We start from the raw sequence: 13,042 nt of genomic DNA, 5'->3' as shown, positions 1-13,042 counted from the left end.
TCTATAGAAGAAGACGAGGCGTAAAAAACGAGACGAAGTTCAAAGCAAAGTGCCAGCGCAGACAGAAACAGAGACAGATATAAATATAAAGAGAGAGAGGGAGAGGGTGGCCCAGCGAAAAAGAGAATAGGAATAACAGTAGTATTTGCCTTTGCTGCGACTTATCGCTTATCTACACTGATTAAATGGTCTAACTGGGTAAATGCCAGCCTTGATGCCAATGGGGCTTACCAATTTTTGCATATGCCAGCACTTGCCGTAGTTAGTTGTCTCTATGGCTGTCTATTTGCTTGAGTTGTCAGCAGCAATCAGACGTTGACAGCGCGCAGCCTCGACGTGAAAGTCGCGGTCGTTGCTTCAAAGGAAATCACATTGCGTATACGCAACGTGCAAATAAACAAGCAAATGCGCCAAACAAACATGGAAAAATCGACAGATCTCAACGGGCGACAATCATCGTGCATACATTAAGTTCTCGTTGTTGTTGTTGTGGTTGTTGTTGTTGCTGCTGCTTTTGCTGGTGCTGTTTGCTATTTCCCTTCAGTTGCTATTTTTCTTTCATTCTTTTTATTAGTTTTGCCCGCTGCGAACATTTGGCCACACGTGCCGGCCATTCATTTGCCAGGCCATCCGCGAGAACTTGTTCACTTTTTTCTTTTCTCTGGCCTGAATTTCGCATTGGCTACAACATAATTTGCTTGCTGCTGCTGTTGTTATTGCTTTATTATGTCAAAATGACAAGTCATAGAAATCAAAGTCGAGCTGCGATACCTATGCTGCTGCTACCTATAGTAGCAATAGCTATCTAATCTAACTGTTGTATTTGCTTTTGGTTTTATTTTTTGATACCCCAATACACTAATTGTATTAAATAATCGATGTTTACCCAAACCTGATTACGGTAACAACAACAACAACAAATGAAATAATTAGTTTACTCACTCAAGTCCCCGACCCACTGGGCGTATACATAATGTTTAATGCTCGCAGCTCAAGTGGATCTTATCAGAGCAATTGCACACTCATATGCAAATATCATAATATTTTATGGACAACCTGGGAAAGCTAGAAAGAGAGAGAGAGAGAGAGGGGGAGATAGGGATTCAGTCCCCCATAAAGTCTCAGTTAGCTGAACCAAAAGTTCCCCCGAAATTCCAGCGCCTATTTAAGGCGCGTGCTAGACCCGCTGCCAGCAATTGTAAAAGATATCCGATTCAAATAAGATAATGTGCGCATACAAACGCCGCTTTATGACCAATGCAATAAATCACTTGACTTGTATTCTATTTATTTAGTCGAGGCATCGAGGAATGACACAATGTCGCCCGAACGCCAATAAAAATGAATCAAAAATTATCAAATAAATAACGAGCGCTCGCACACAAAAGCATAAATAACCAAAAGTTGACAAAAATATAAATATAAATATATATATAAATATGTAGATATACATTAAGAAAATGCAGAAGAACGGGCAAAGTTTTCGTTTTTCATCTACTTTTTGGAAAAACAACGTAAAATGTTGGAGAACAACAAGAAAAACTTCCGTTTGCTGTTGCCAACGAATGTGGGTCAAACATAAAGAAAGAGAGAGACAGACAGAAAGAGAGAGTGCGAGTAGGAGAGGGGCTGCCAAAATAAAATGTCTTTCAGCGCACGACAACGAAATTCGAAATTCATATTTTTAAGAGCTAAAAAAATAAAATAAAAATAAGTAACATTTCACATTGCACATTTCATTAATTTGGCTTAAGTGAAATCTTTGGGAATTTAAGCTCACTGAGAACAATGATATAGTAGTATACAAACATATACATACATACATACATAGTAAGTACATTCGTGTATGCAAATTGAATGCAATTTGGACGACAGATGGCGCCACTCAGCGTGTCGCATGCAATTTGCTTATTAATTCAATAAAATCTTAATAAACGTAACGATTCGCAGTCACCCTACCTCTCTGCTGGCACCGGTCCATTGCTAAAACCACATGTTGTCGCCATTGTCTATCTCCCTCAGTCGCCCACAGTCTCTCTCTCTCTTTGTCTCTCTGTCTCTCTCTCGCTCTCTCGGTCTGTTCCTTTTTGATGGATTTGCATGAATCATTGAGGCGTCACGCTTGAAGGAAAAGCGCACAAAAACTTGAGTTGAGCAAAAACAAACAAACGTGAAAAATTATTATGTTTCATATGCACACTTACATATATACATATATATATATGTATGAGCATATACATATATACATATTTGTGAAAAGTTATTTTAATGCGAGTACGTCGCCGCCATCTCCTGTGTGCTAAAATCGTCGACAGGCAGCAGCCAAAACGACGACAGTTTTCCTGCGTCTGCTTTGGCAGCGTTTCCTCTCCGTTTATTTTCGATTCCTAGTTGTCGCAGTTGTTATGCCAGACTTTTCCGGAAGCGCGGCGCGACAGCAGCTGCGGCTTTGACGTAGTGTTGACGCACAGACAGCCAAAAAACAACCCAGCAGCATCTTCCTAAGAGGCCAATGAGCTCTGCCAGCAAAATAATTTAAAACAAAATAATAATAATTGCACGCATATCCAATTTCAGGGCCTCTCTTTGCAAATCTCAGGCTACAATTCACAGGCAGTTAACAGTTGTTAGCAATAGAAGCAATCGACACTTCGAAATGAACTGTTTAATATTCATATCAAGTTTCATGGCCTCTCTCTGTGGTTCTCATAGATTTGACGTGCAGTTAAAAATTATAGCAATTTGAAATACAGAACTTTGAATTTGAGTAAAACTAATTTTTAAGAGTTTACAACTAGAGAAAGGTATTAAACAGCTTTATATGTATTTTATATTCATATCAGGTTGCACGGCCTCTCTTCGAGTTGCTTGACTTTTAACTAGCTTTCTCAGTGTATTCCACAATGGATTGCCCCCATATCATGGCATACTCAACCGCCAAAGCACTTCGATAATCATCTTTTAAGCGCATAATTAAGACATAATAACAAAGAACTGAAATGATATGCCAAAATAAATACACAAAAAAAAAAAAAAAAAAAAAAAAAAAAAAAAAAAAAAAAAAAAATTATGAAGAAAAAATATTAATAAATATCAAAATATATATATGTGTGTGAATCAAAGCAAAAAAAAACTTGAAAAGGCTTCGACCGGCAACTGCGTGCCGAAGAGGGGGCAGTCGCTCCCCTCCCACTGCCCATCCCCGCTCCGCCCCCTTTTCGATGAGGCGGGGTACTTTTGGGCATGACAATTGTCAACTTGTTTGCGTGCTGCCTTCAATTCTTAATCGCCTTCTGTCCATAGCCATTTGTGAGTTGCTTTTTTCTCTGTCGAATTATTCGGCATGTAGCTCCTTCACAGCTCAGCGCGAAAGAGACAGCGTCTGCTGGAGGGAGGGAGCGCGCGAGAGGGACGGGCATAGAGACGAGTAGAGTAGAGAGCCGCCGCCAACCGATTTGGGAGCGTGAGAAAGTGACGCGCACAATTAAAATGCGGTTTTATGGGCCGTCGCATTGGCCACAACAAAAAATACGCTAAAAATTCATAAATTATAAACAATAAATTATGTTTAAATATATAACAACATTTTATAGAATTAATATTTAGCAGCATTTTCCTTTCAAGCGAGCCACGCGAGAGACGCATAAATTAACATTCGCTTAGCATTAAATCAAATCAAAATTCTCGTTGAATATATAAATAGAGCTCAGTGATTTAAGCAGATATTATATATCGTATATATAGTAGAAAGCATATATCTATATGTGTATATACGTACATATTCAGACGTCTCTCTCTCTCTCTCTCTCTCTCTCTCTCTCTTTATAATTATCATTATGATTATTCATTTAGCTGGAAAAATTCGCGTGAGTTGCATAATCATGCAAAAAATAAAATAAATAAGAAATTCTGTTCTCATGCAATGCTTAAAAAATGCATTTAAAAAAAGAATTCAGAATTGAGAATAGAAAATAGAAAATTGTTGTTAGAAAATACTTGGTAATTGACCAATTGTCTCTCTCTTTCTCTTTCTCGCTCTCACTTCAATCTGACTCCCTCCCTGTCTCTCTTTTTGGTTGTTCAAATGATTCATTCATTCACGCAATACGCAATTATCATGTGATGCACGCCCCTTCAGACACGCCCCCGCCCCCGCCCTTTCGCCCAGACACGTGAGATGCCGGCTAATTTAAGTAAAGCCAATTTGCTGTCACATTGTATTGTGGGCGTGGCAAGTGGGCCAACAGTTTCATTGCCAAATTGTCGACACTTATGACTCAGCGTCGGCAGAGTGCGAGGGAGACTTTTTGGCAATCGCTCCCCGACTGAACGATTGGCCCATCTGCAATTGGCTGATTTGTGCAACATGCGTTAATTAGGCAAAACTTAAATATAAATCGAATGCTAAAACATATACATGCATACATCAATTGTATGAGCTAACAATGCAACGAGCACGTGCAGCGAATAAATGATTCTGAAAAGAAACAATTTCAACTATATATTATATATTTCAATGAATATATATATTTATGTATATATAGTAAATCAGTTATATAATAAAATATTTACTATCATTAATCAATACAAAAGAACTCTTAAATAAATCATACAATAAGATTATTTTAATATCTTCTATTATACTTCTTATCTGCATATCCCACTCGAGCCTTGCCTATATGAAAATATTCTTTCAATATCCCTATACACACTTGTGTAGTACTACCCCATACTAAACTCAAATTATATACATCATATATTTATGTATATCTAGTGCATGTGGTAAGTCCTTGAAAATGATTTCACGTCATATTCTGATATTTACGATCGCAAAGTTCATCATAAACAACTTACGTTTAACAACAAAATGTTGAACAATTTGTGCAGACGCGACGTCCATAAAATGCAAATAAAAAGAACTTATAAAAAGCAAAGAGTGGAAAAAGAATTTCATTAATTTCTAAGACGATATGTTGTTTATGGCGGCTCGGCACAAACGATTTTCAACTTTTTTCGCATAAACAATCTCGAATTAATTAGAATTTAAGATACGTTCACTAGACATCTCTCTCTTTCTCCCTATAGCTAAATATAAACTAAATATTGGGTAAAATTCAAAGAATTATGTTTAAACTTGTTATGGGTTTTTTTGTTGTTCTTACAGCACAGAACGCATCGATCATATCGATAACAACTGAGCCAAATAATGCGACAATAGCTAACAACGCGAAGCTGCGCATCACATGCAAAGTGGAGGGCCAGCCGCCCCCGAAGGTGACCTGGTTCAAGGACGACAAGTCAATAAATGGCAAACACCAAGTTTATAAATTCAAGCATCACAAGTGAGCCACAATTCTGTCGAATGTGTGTGTGTGTGCGTGTTAAATAATTCTCTATATATGTGTCTTTCGATCTTTCGTTTGCCTTGCAGAAGACGTTCCCAGCTGATTGTGCCCCACTTTAACAGCTCCATCCATGCGGGGAAATACGAATGCCGTGCCAAGAACAAAGTTAGCAATACGATCGACAAGCGACGCATCATGATCAATGCCCATCCAGGTAAGACCTTCAACAGCCTATCACACACTCTCTCTCTCTCTCTCGCTCTCTCTTTCTGTCGATCTTTCTGGCTTTTTGATGTGCGTCTGTCATGTTTTGGCTGGCGCTCCAATTCATTTCTAATTTATGGCCACATTCGAAGGCGACAAACCATGCATGTTGTCTTGTAAAGCAACAGAGTGGATGACTCAATTCTGATTACATATCTATATCTATATCTATATATTCATATTCATATTCATATTCATATTCATATATTCTCTTATAGTTCCATTTCGATCGGATTATCACAACCAGGGAAAACCATGTGATGAGAATTATTGCTTTCATGGCGGCAGCTGCAGATTATTATTGGAAATAAATCAGTTATATTGCAAGTAAGTTGAGATTTGTAACATCGACTGACCTAAAATCTATTTTACTCCCCATACATCTGCTTTCTCCCGCACTTATCCCCTTCCTCTTTGTCTCTCTCTGTCTCTCTCTCTCTCTCTCTCTCGCTCGCTCTATATCGAGCCCAATGTCAAGTGGCTGCACTGTGATAAAACCTGTGACAGCTGATAAAGTCCGTTTAGAGATCTGCTGAGGCGCAGCACTTGAGAAACTGTTGAGTAAAACTGTTTTTTTTTTTTTTTTTTTATTTTGGCATCGCATTACACGAACGAGTGAAAATTTCTCTCAACTGTAGGATCAGAACTCCACGAACTCACACTAACACACACTCGCACACACACACACACTCTTAGCAATGTGAATAATGTCTTTCGGCGCCTCGTTTTATACATTATCCACGTTCTGCGTGTGTGTGTGTGTATGTGCCTGTGTGCGTCTCTGTATGTGTGAGTATGCAAGACGCATATATCTACTTGTATATGTAAACCAATCCAATTCCATTCACTCGCAGCCCCCAAAAAGCGCATTGTACTCGGCGCCTCTCCTTCAATTAGTGAAAAGAGTATATTGCCTTTTAAGCAATGTTTGTCTTGCTAACTGTCTGTCTGAGCGAGACGGTATTCTTATGCGATATTGTGGTCAAATCACTTTGAGTAAAGAAAACAATATCAATTACAGCTTAGAGTTAATCTTCCCAAGATAGAAAAAAAGTTAAGCTCCTTTAATAAACTCTCCTTTAGATTTAGGATCATCCTAAAACACTCTTTGAAATGAAAATATAGATTTTGAATATCCTGAACGAGTATTATGCAGTCAATTACGCCCAACTGCAACGTTCTGTCTAGTTTTTTTTTTCTGAATTTTTGTTTTTTTGTTTTTTTTTTTTTTTTTGTTCCTTCGTTTTTGGTCGGTGGAAAACCATTTTCGTTTTAAGTGCTAGACTTGCAAAAATATATTTAAAAAACATATATATATATATATATATATATAGGAGAGAGTAAAAAAAAATAAGAGTAAGAGATTGTTAATTAAATTTGCTGGCTTCGTTTTTGATGCTGTTTTTTCCCTGTTGCCTCTGTTTATACTTAAGTTATGTGAGGGAAATGCTGGAACAAGGTTCATGGCCATCTAAATGTGCTGTATACTTAATTCTGTCTTTTTTTCGCTTTCTTTTTTGGCAAAGATCTAAAGTGTTTGCATCGCATATAATATCAATAATAATACAATTCAATTTTTAACTTATGCATCTTCTTTCTCTTTCTTTTGTGTGTGTTTGAACTTTCAGTTGCGCGGATGGATACCATGGGGAGCGCTGCGAGTACGCTGATCCCGACAGTACGTACATCAATAATCCCAAATGTGGCAACGAGTATTATGGAGGGTATTACTGCTAAAATAGGCACTTCTATAGCATCGATTGTTTTAGACCGAGTTACAGATAAACCAAATCCAAAAACAAATAAAAACTAAGAAAATATTAATAAAATACAAATAAAAACAAATATTTTTCAGTTAACCAAATCTTTAAAGAGAATGATTATAGTATATCGAATAACACATACATGTATAAACCAAATATAGTTGATAACACACACACTCACACAAGCATACACACGCAAAGTACAAATACAGAGTATACCAGGAAATTCAATCAAATCCTAAGATTCAATAAAATCAAAATCTCATTACCTCCTTACGGCACTTTCATAACATTTATCCAGTACTTGAGCTCATCTTCTATTTTCTTTTTTTTTTTTTTTATTAGAAAAAACATTCCAAAAAGCAACAATGCAAAGTCTTTAATCTAACAAAAGTTTGTTCTTTTTTTAATGAAAATAATATTATATAAAAACCAAACTAAACTAAACTAAAATTGATAAAAAAATAAACAATTAATATATTATAATGCGAATAAAAACAAATGGTGCTATAGAAGGTTTATTTTAAATAGTTATTACATATAGACAAAACTATTTTTATTTAAACGAAAAAAGCTTAAACAAATATTCTCTATAAAGTAAATGTTAAAAAGAAATACAAATTTTGATTTTCCATTTACACAACAACAACAAAAAACAAAAAAACAAAACCAAACAAATCAATACAAAATTAAATTAGAATGCAACTCACTTGACTCAAAATCAGTCAACAATAATTACATAGACAACAGAATACCTACCAAATACTGAAATATACTTGTCGAATCATTCAATTGGCGCAGCCTACACTCATATGGAATACCTATATACATATAACGATAACGATAACAATATAACAGTAAACAGAGGCTCTCTTAAGTTAGTTACTCTTTGCAACATATGGCAACCCTATTCAGCCTATCAAATAGCTTTCGCCAAAGTACAGTCACCGCAATAAAAAACCGAAAAAGCACTCACCGAAATTTTTTTTGTTTTCGATAAATTAAATTTTTTTTTTTTGTAGTTTGCAACATACAAACAAAAAATTTAAATAATAAAAAATATAAAAAAAAACTCGATGCGATGTAACGACATGATACTTCATTGAATAACAATAATTATTTCTTTGCAATTAATTTAGTTCATTAGTACACGTACATAGATTTTATTTTCTTTTTTTTTTACTATGAAACAATATATTAACACTTTGGCTGTAGATTTTGACAAAACCAAAACCCCCCAAAAAAAAAAAAAAAAAAACAAAAAAACAAACAAAAAAAAAATAAAAAATAAAAAAAACATATCATACGCTCTCCTTACAATATTATTTATCTGGTGGTTGTTTATCAATAATAATTATTAACTAATCTTTTGCGCTCTTCCCCTTACCTGTTTTTTGTTTTGGTTTACCTCTGCTCCACTATTTGTATTCCTACTTTTTAATTTAATTACTTCTACATAACGCAAAAGAGAAGCTTTATTTAAAAATCATGCATGAATAAACTTGTTTGGTTCGCAACGGAATCTGTTTTGAGCGCTAGTTCATTTTAGTATTTTTGTCTATTTGTTTGGTATTAGGGCAGTTAATTATGAAAAAAACAACAACGACAATTAAGAGAAAAATGAATTAATTTTTAATTTTTATTTATGATTTAATCTCTTCACAGATAATGTGTTGCAATCTACGGCCAAAAACATACCTTAAATAATAACTATTTTAATGCATAGAATTTTTATTAAAATAAAGTAAAAAAGCAAAAACAAAAACTCCCTGCACTCCAACGCCGACAAATGTAATTTTTTTTAGTATTATGTTTAAAAAATTCTACAATTTGTTGCCACACACACACACACAAATACTCACACATATACACATAAAATTTAGAAGACTTTGAAACTTGATAAAAATTTACCAAAATTACTTGCAACTACAAAAAGAAAATTTAAATTTAATAACTTCAAAACAAATACAAATTAAACTGCTGCAGACTGAAAATTTCTTGTACTTTTTGGCGTTTGTGCACGGTGACAGAATTTTTTGTATGAAAATTGCAATCGGAATTTATTTACTTTGTATTGTGAGAACTAAAAAAAAAATTAACAAATTACATAATGAAATATAAGAAAAATAGCGATTGACCCTGACACTGAAATTGTTGCGCTTTTGTTGTTGTACCATAGACATATATGAATATATATATATATATAATATCCATATATAAATATATAAATCATATATAGCATGAACTTGTAATAAACCATGTATATACATATACATATATTTATATATCTATATATATATTTCTATATTCGTTATAATTCACAATAAGTTTCATGTACATTTCTACTAAGTTATAAAATCGTAAAAAAAAAAGAAAAGAGCTTAACCATAATTTATTTTGTATTTTATGAAATAATAATTTAAAACTTTATTATCTAAGTACTCGTACATAAATACTTAATTTTGAAACTTTCAGTTATTTCCCATTTTATAGTTTCTTTTTAATTGTAATGTAAAATGCAAGCTTAATTATTTTTTTATGTATATGTTGAGAAAAGAAATTGTAATTCTGTTGGATGAAGAGATTATTTTTAGTTAACTTAAGTGAAAATTTTTAATTTAATTATTGAAAGATTTATACCAAAAATACTATGTTAAGTTTAATTTTAATTGAAAAAAAAAAAAAAAAACGATGCGTAAGAAAAAAATGTCATTAAAAATTTGCAAACACTTCACAATTTACAAATTTATTTCTTTTATTATTATTAAATTTTTATTTATAGCTAAACAATTACAACAATTATGAAACAACAAAAACAAAAATACTATTGATTTTTATTTTTTTCGGCCTTTTGTTTCTAAAAATGGAATAAAATAAATCGCAATTAAGAATATACTTGATTTCTCGACAGGTTCGACTTACAATATGGCCTTTGGCAATAATCAAAGCAACCGCTGGATGAGAAGCAATGCGAAATAAGCTCTGTCATGCAAAAATTCATTTTTGTAGAAAACATGGATCTCATGATTAAAAATAATTTAAATATGGCTAATAAAATACATATAATTGTTGCAAGAATAACGCTGGCTATGAATTTTATTTTTGAATTATATTTGTATTGCGCCAAAAGCTTGGTATTAAATTCGATACTTTCGGTACCAGTTAAACTTATCGACTAGGTCTAATCATTCGCCTATCGTGCTTATGAACTGCTAAACTGACTGATTCATTCAAGAACGAAATTGTTGACAATATATATTTTGCGATACAATACAATAAAATCATTTGAGATCTCTTAATATAATATAGGGGCTATTAAATATTATTTTCATTCTAGTTTTATTGGCGCTAAAAATGTAGCGTTTTCAAATATCAAGTGTACTTTTGGTATTTTTTTGACAACTGTTTCATATATATCGAACTAGTGAACAAGTTAAACGTGTCGCTTCGTGACTGATTCTGTGAACCCTGCTAGTTAGTTCAAGAACGAACTGTAAAGAGATCTTCAAAAAATAGCGGCTAAAATATAAAAAGTTTGATATTGTCAATTCTAATAAAGATCGCTGGCCAATATGTCAACAACTCAAGCAACGAAGAACTGTATCACGCTCAAAGGCTCAGCCCAAATAATAGTCGAGTACTTAAGTAAGTATAGAAACACCAACAACAAGAGCAACAACGACGCTTATAAAAAAGCGCGATCTAAATGGCGTCCTGCCTTTATTTATTTGCAAAATTAGAATACGGCATCAATTCGATATTATTCCAACGTGGTATTTACCCAGCCGAGAACTTTGATAGCACGCAACAATATGGTTTGACTATACTAATGTCCAAGGATCCGAAGATCACAACATTTTTGCAGAATGTTTTGAAACAAACTGAAGGTTAGCTTAATTAAATTTTATATTTATTTATAACGACTTGAAGCAACAACTGATTATCATTAACCTGTAGAATGGCTTTCGAAGAATATGCTTAACAAAATTTCAATGGTCATTACGAATGCGCATACTAAGGAAGTTCTTGAATGTTGGGACTTTAAGATGCAAGCGGAAGTTGGAGATGGCGATAGCGATGGCAAGGATCCCAGCAAGCAGACTTCATCAAAACAGCTGAGCCGCATACAAAACGAGATTAGAGATGTGATGCGGCAGATATCAGCAACTGTTAGCTATCTACCTTTGCTTGATTGCATTTGCACCTTCGATGTGATGATCCATACCCTACAAAACACTGAGATACCTGCACAGTGGGACGAGACTGGCGCTGTATTTATACAGAACGCACAGGCGGTGCAGTTGCGTTCGTTCTCCACGGGCTTGCACAAGGTTGACACGGTGGTCAATTATAAAATGAGCTCCTAGTGATATGATAAATTTTTAATATTTATTTTGTTTCTATTTACATAAGTTAAGTCACATATTTGCGAATTATATCAAAAGCCAATTATGAAATGGGGCTAATAATTTCAATGGTAGTTGAGCTCCGCATCCTTCTCCTCCTCCGATTTAAATGACATCTAGAGCAGGAGAGAGAAGTTTTAGTAAGAAAACTAAACATATTTAACAAAATATAGGTTAGTAGGACTAAATAGGATTTGGTTGGGATGGACAAGATAACCAACTCTACCTATCCTAAGCAGAACTTAGTCGTCAATTTTTCTAGGAGCTGTCGCTGCCTCTGCTTTCTTTTTAATGTTGTGGCTACGTAGTCTAGTCAGTACCAAAGTATTTCTGGCCAAAGTGGTTGGGCGCCACCGGATGCAGCTCCGAAGTGAGAATCTTCATTTTGGGAAACGCAGTAACCACGGTACGAGCGGCAGCGGGCGTGCAGAACAGATTCGACAATATAATGCATTTCTCTGGCACGCCGTGCTCTCGCAGTACGTTTACAGCCTTCAGTACAGTATTTCCCGTGGACATGATTGGATACATGAGCAGCACCTGGCGACTGCCAATGTCATCGGGAAACCGTGCATAGACGACGCGTGCCTCATGTGTATTGGCATCCGATTCGACCAAGATCTTTCCAATTCGAATCGAGCGACAGCAGTCGCGTAATCCTTGCTCCATGGCCTCGCCGGAGCGTATGATGGACACACCACAGTTGCCGGAGCGATATTTCAGACCCTCATAGATGGCACCCGTTGGAGTTTCGACATCGCAATCCGTGTAGGGCAACTGATTGAGGGATTCCTCTATGACGAGCCGTATTAGCCGGTCTGCATAAAATTTGAAGTCGCTTCGCGTAGTATTTCTGTGTATAATGTAAATATGAATTGTTAATCGAGTTCCAATTTAGATTAACAGATACTTACTTGTCGCGTATAATAGTGAGCAGCTCGGCAACTTGGGAGTTTAATGTAAGCAGTTTTATATTTTCACCATAATCGGCGAGCACTTCTTCGGGAGTGCACGATACGATTGCAGTGCTCTGAATCTGTTCTGGCTCTTGTTCCGTAGATGATCGCTGTTCTTGTTGGTTATCATTTTCACTGCTCTCTTCAGCTTGCGAGCCATTGCTGCTGGGCGATCCGGTGCACATTACTTTTTGACTAAAAATTGCAATTGAAAACTGGAAATCAATTTGCCAGCTTTGTTTTGCTAGCGTGCCAGCATAAGTGTGTCGATGTATCGATTCATCGCAGCGATTATATTCGTATCGAAA

The 13,042-nt window shown here is 35.1% G+C and overlaps 3 protein-coding genes across 9 annotated transcripts in view; 2 read left to right on the top strand and 1 right to left on the bottom strand.

The window, feature by feature from the left end:
* The window catches only part of vn (membrane-bound neuregulin protein vein), a 35,906-nt gene extending 25,404 nt beyond the window's left edge, over nucleotides 1–10,502 (top strand). Inside the window, exons 2-6 of one of the 5 annotated variants that reach the window (XM_089468765.1) lie at nucleotides 5,165–5,342; nucleotides 5,432–5,559; nucleotides 5,828–5,936; nucleotides 7,238–7,341; nucleotides 10,284–10,502. In XM_089468765.1, the coding sequence (XP_089324891.1) occupies nucleotides 5,165–5,342; nucleotides 5,432–5,559; nucleotides 5,828–5,936; nucleotides 7,238–7,341; nucleotides 10,284–10,351 (587 nt within the window). In that variant the 3' untranslated portion in view covers nucleotides 10,352–10,502. Of the gene's footprint in view, nucleotides 1–5,164; nucleotides 5,343–5,431; nucleotides 5,560–5,827; nucleotides 5,937–7,237; nucleotides 7,342–9,037; nucleotides 10,219–10,283 lie in introns of those variants that run through there. The other 4 variants (XM_018008242.2, XM_089468762.1, XM_089468763.1 and 1 more) reach the window with 4 other exon arrangements.
* Nucleotides 10,503–10,777: 275 nt separating this feature from the next.
* mad2 (mitotic arrest deficient 2) lies at nucleotides 10,778–11,829 on the top strand. The gene is made up of 3 exons (XM_018008249.2): nucleotides 10,778–11,017; nucleotides 11,113–11,259; nucleotides 11,330–11,829. The coding sequence occupies exons 1-3, from the start codon at nucleotides 10,945–10,947 to the stop codon at nucleotides 11,737–11,739; spliced, it is 630 nt and encodes a 209-aa protein (XP_017863738.1). The 5' UTR covers nucleotides 10,778–10,944; the 3' UTR covers nucleotides 11,740–11,829.
* kri (uracil phosphoribosyltransferase krishah) lies at nucleotides 11,743–13,040 on the bottom strand. Of its 3 annotated transcripts, none has more exons than XR_016270056.1 (3): nucleotides 12,693–13,039; nucleotides 12,005–12,631; nucleotides 11,743–11,894 (listed from the first exon to the last, which is right to left on the bottom strand). XR_016270056.1 is itself a non-coding variant. In XM_089468768.1 (3 exons), exons 1-3 carry the CDS (start codon nucleotides 12,917–12,919, stop codon nucleotides 11,884–11,886), a joined length of 771 nt encoding a protein of 256 aa, XP_089324894.1. In that variant the 5' UTR covers nucleotides 12,920–13,040; the 3' UTR covers nucleotides 11,743–11,883. The 3 variants fall into 3 exon arrangements, 2 of the variants coding, with proteins under 2 accessions (XP_089324894.1, XP_017863737.1); XM_089468768.1 differs by having other exon boundaries at nucleotides 12,099–12,631; nucleotides 12,693–13,040; XM_018008248.2 differs by having other exon boundaries at nucleotides 11,743–12,631.
* Between the last annotated feature and the right edge of the window lie 2 nt (nucleotides 13,041–13,042).

This window comes from Drosophila arizonae, chromosome 4 (assembly GCF_054131065.1).
Source record: "Drosophila arizonae isolate 15081-1271.41 chromosome 4, UAZ_ARI_1.0, whole genome shotgun sequence".
Classification (NCBI taxonomy): domain Eukaryota; kingdom Metazoa; phylum Arthropoda; class Insecta; order Diptera; family Drosophilidae; genus Drosophila; species Drosophila arizonae.
Note: the sequence above shows the minus strand (reverse complement) of the source record. Positions and strands in the feature narration are given on the sequence as shown.

What these genes read in the sequence shown, in the direction of transcription:
- mad2 (XM_018008249.2), top strand. Translation starts at nt 10,945, where the DNA reads ATGTCAACAACTCAAGCAACGAAGAACTGTATCACGCTCAAAGGCTCA. An exon ending in AATAATAGTCGAGTACTTAA is followed by an intron (nt 11,018 to 11,112) that starts GTAAGTATAGAA and finishes TTGCAAAATTAG; the next exon opens with AATACGGCATCAATTCGATA. An exon ending in TGTTTTGAAACAAACTGAAG is followed by an intron (nt 11,260 to 11,329) that starts GTTAGCTTAATT and finishes ATTAACCTGTAG; the next exon opens with AATGGCTTTCGAAGAATATG.
- kri (XM_089468768.1), bottom strand. Translation starts at nt 12,919, where the DNA reads ATGTGCACCGGATCGCCCAGCAGCAATGGCTCGCAAGCTGAAGAGAGC. An exon ending in CTCACTATTATACGCGACAA is followed by an intron (nt 12,632 to 12,692) that starts GTAAGTATCTGT and finishes CATTATACACAG; the next exon opens with AAATACTACGCGAAGCGACT.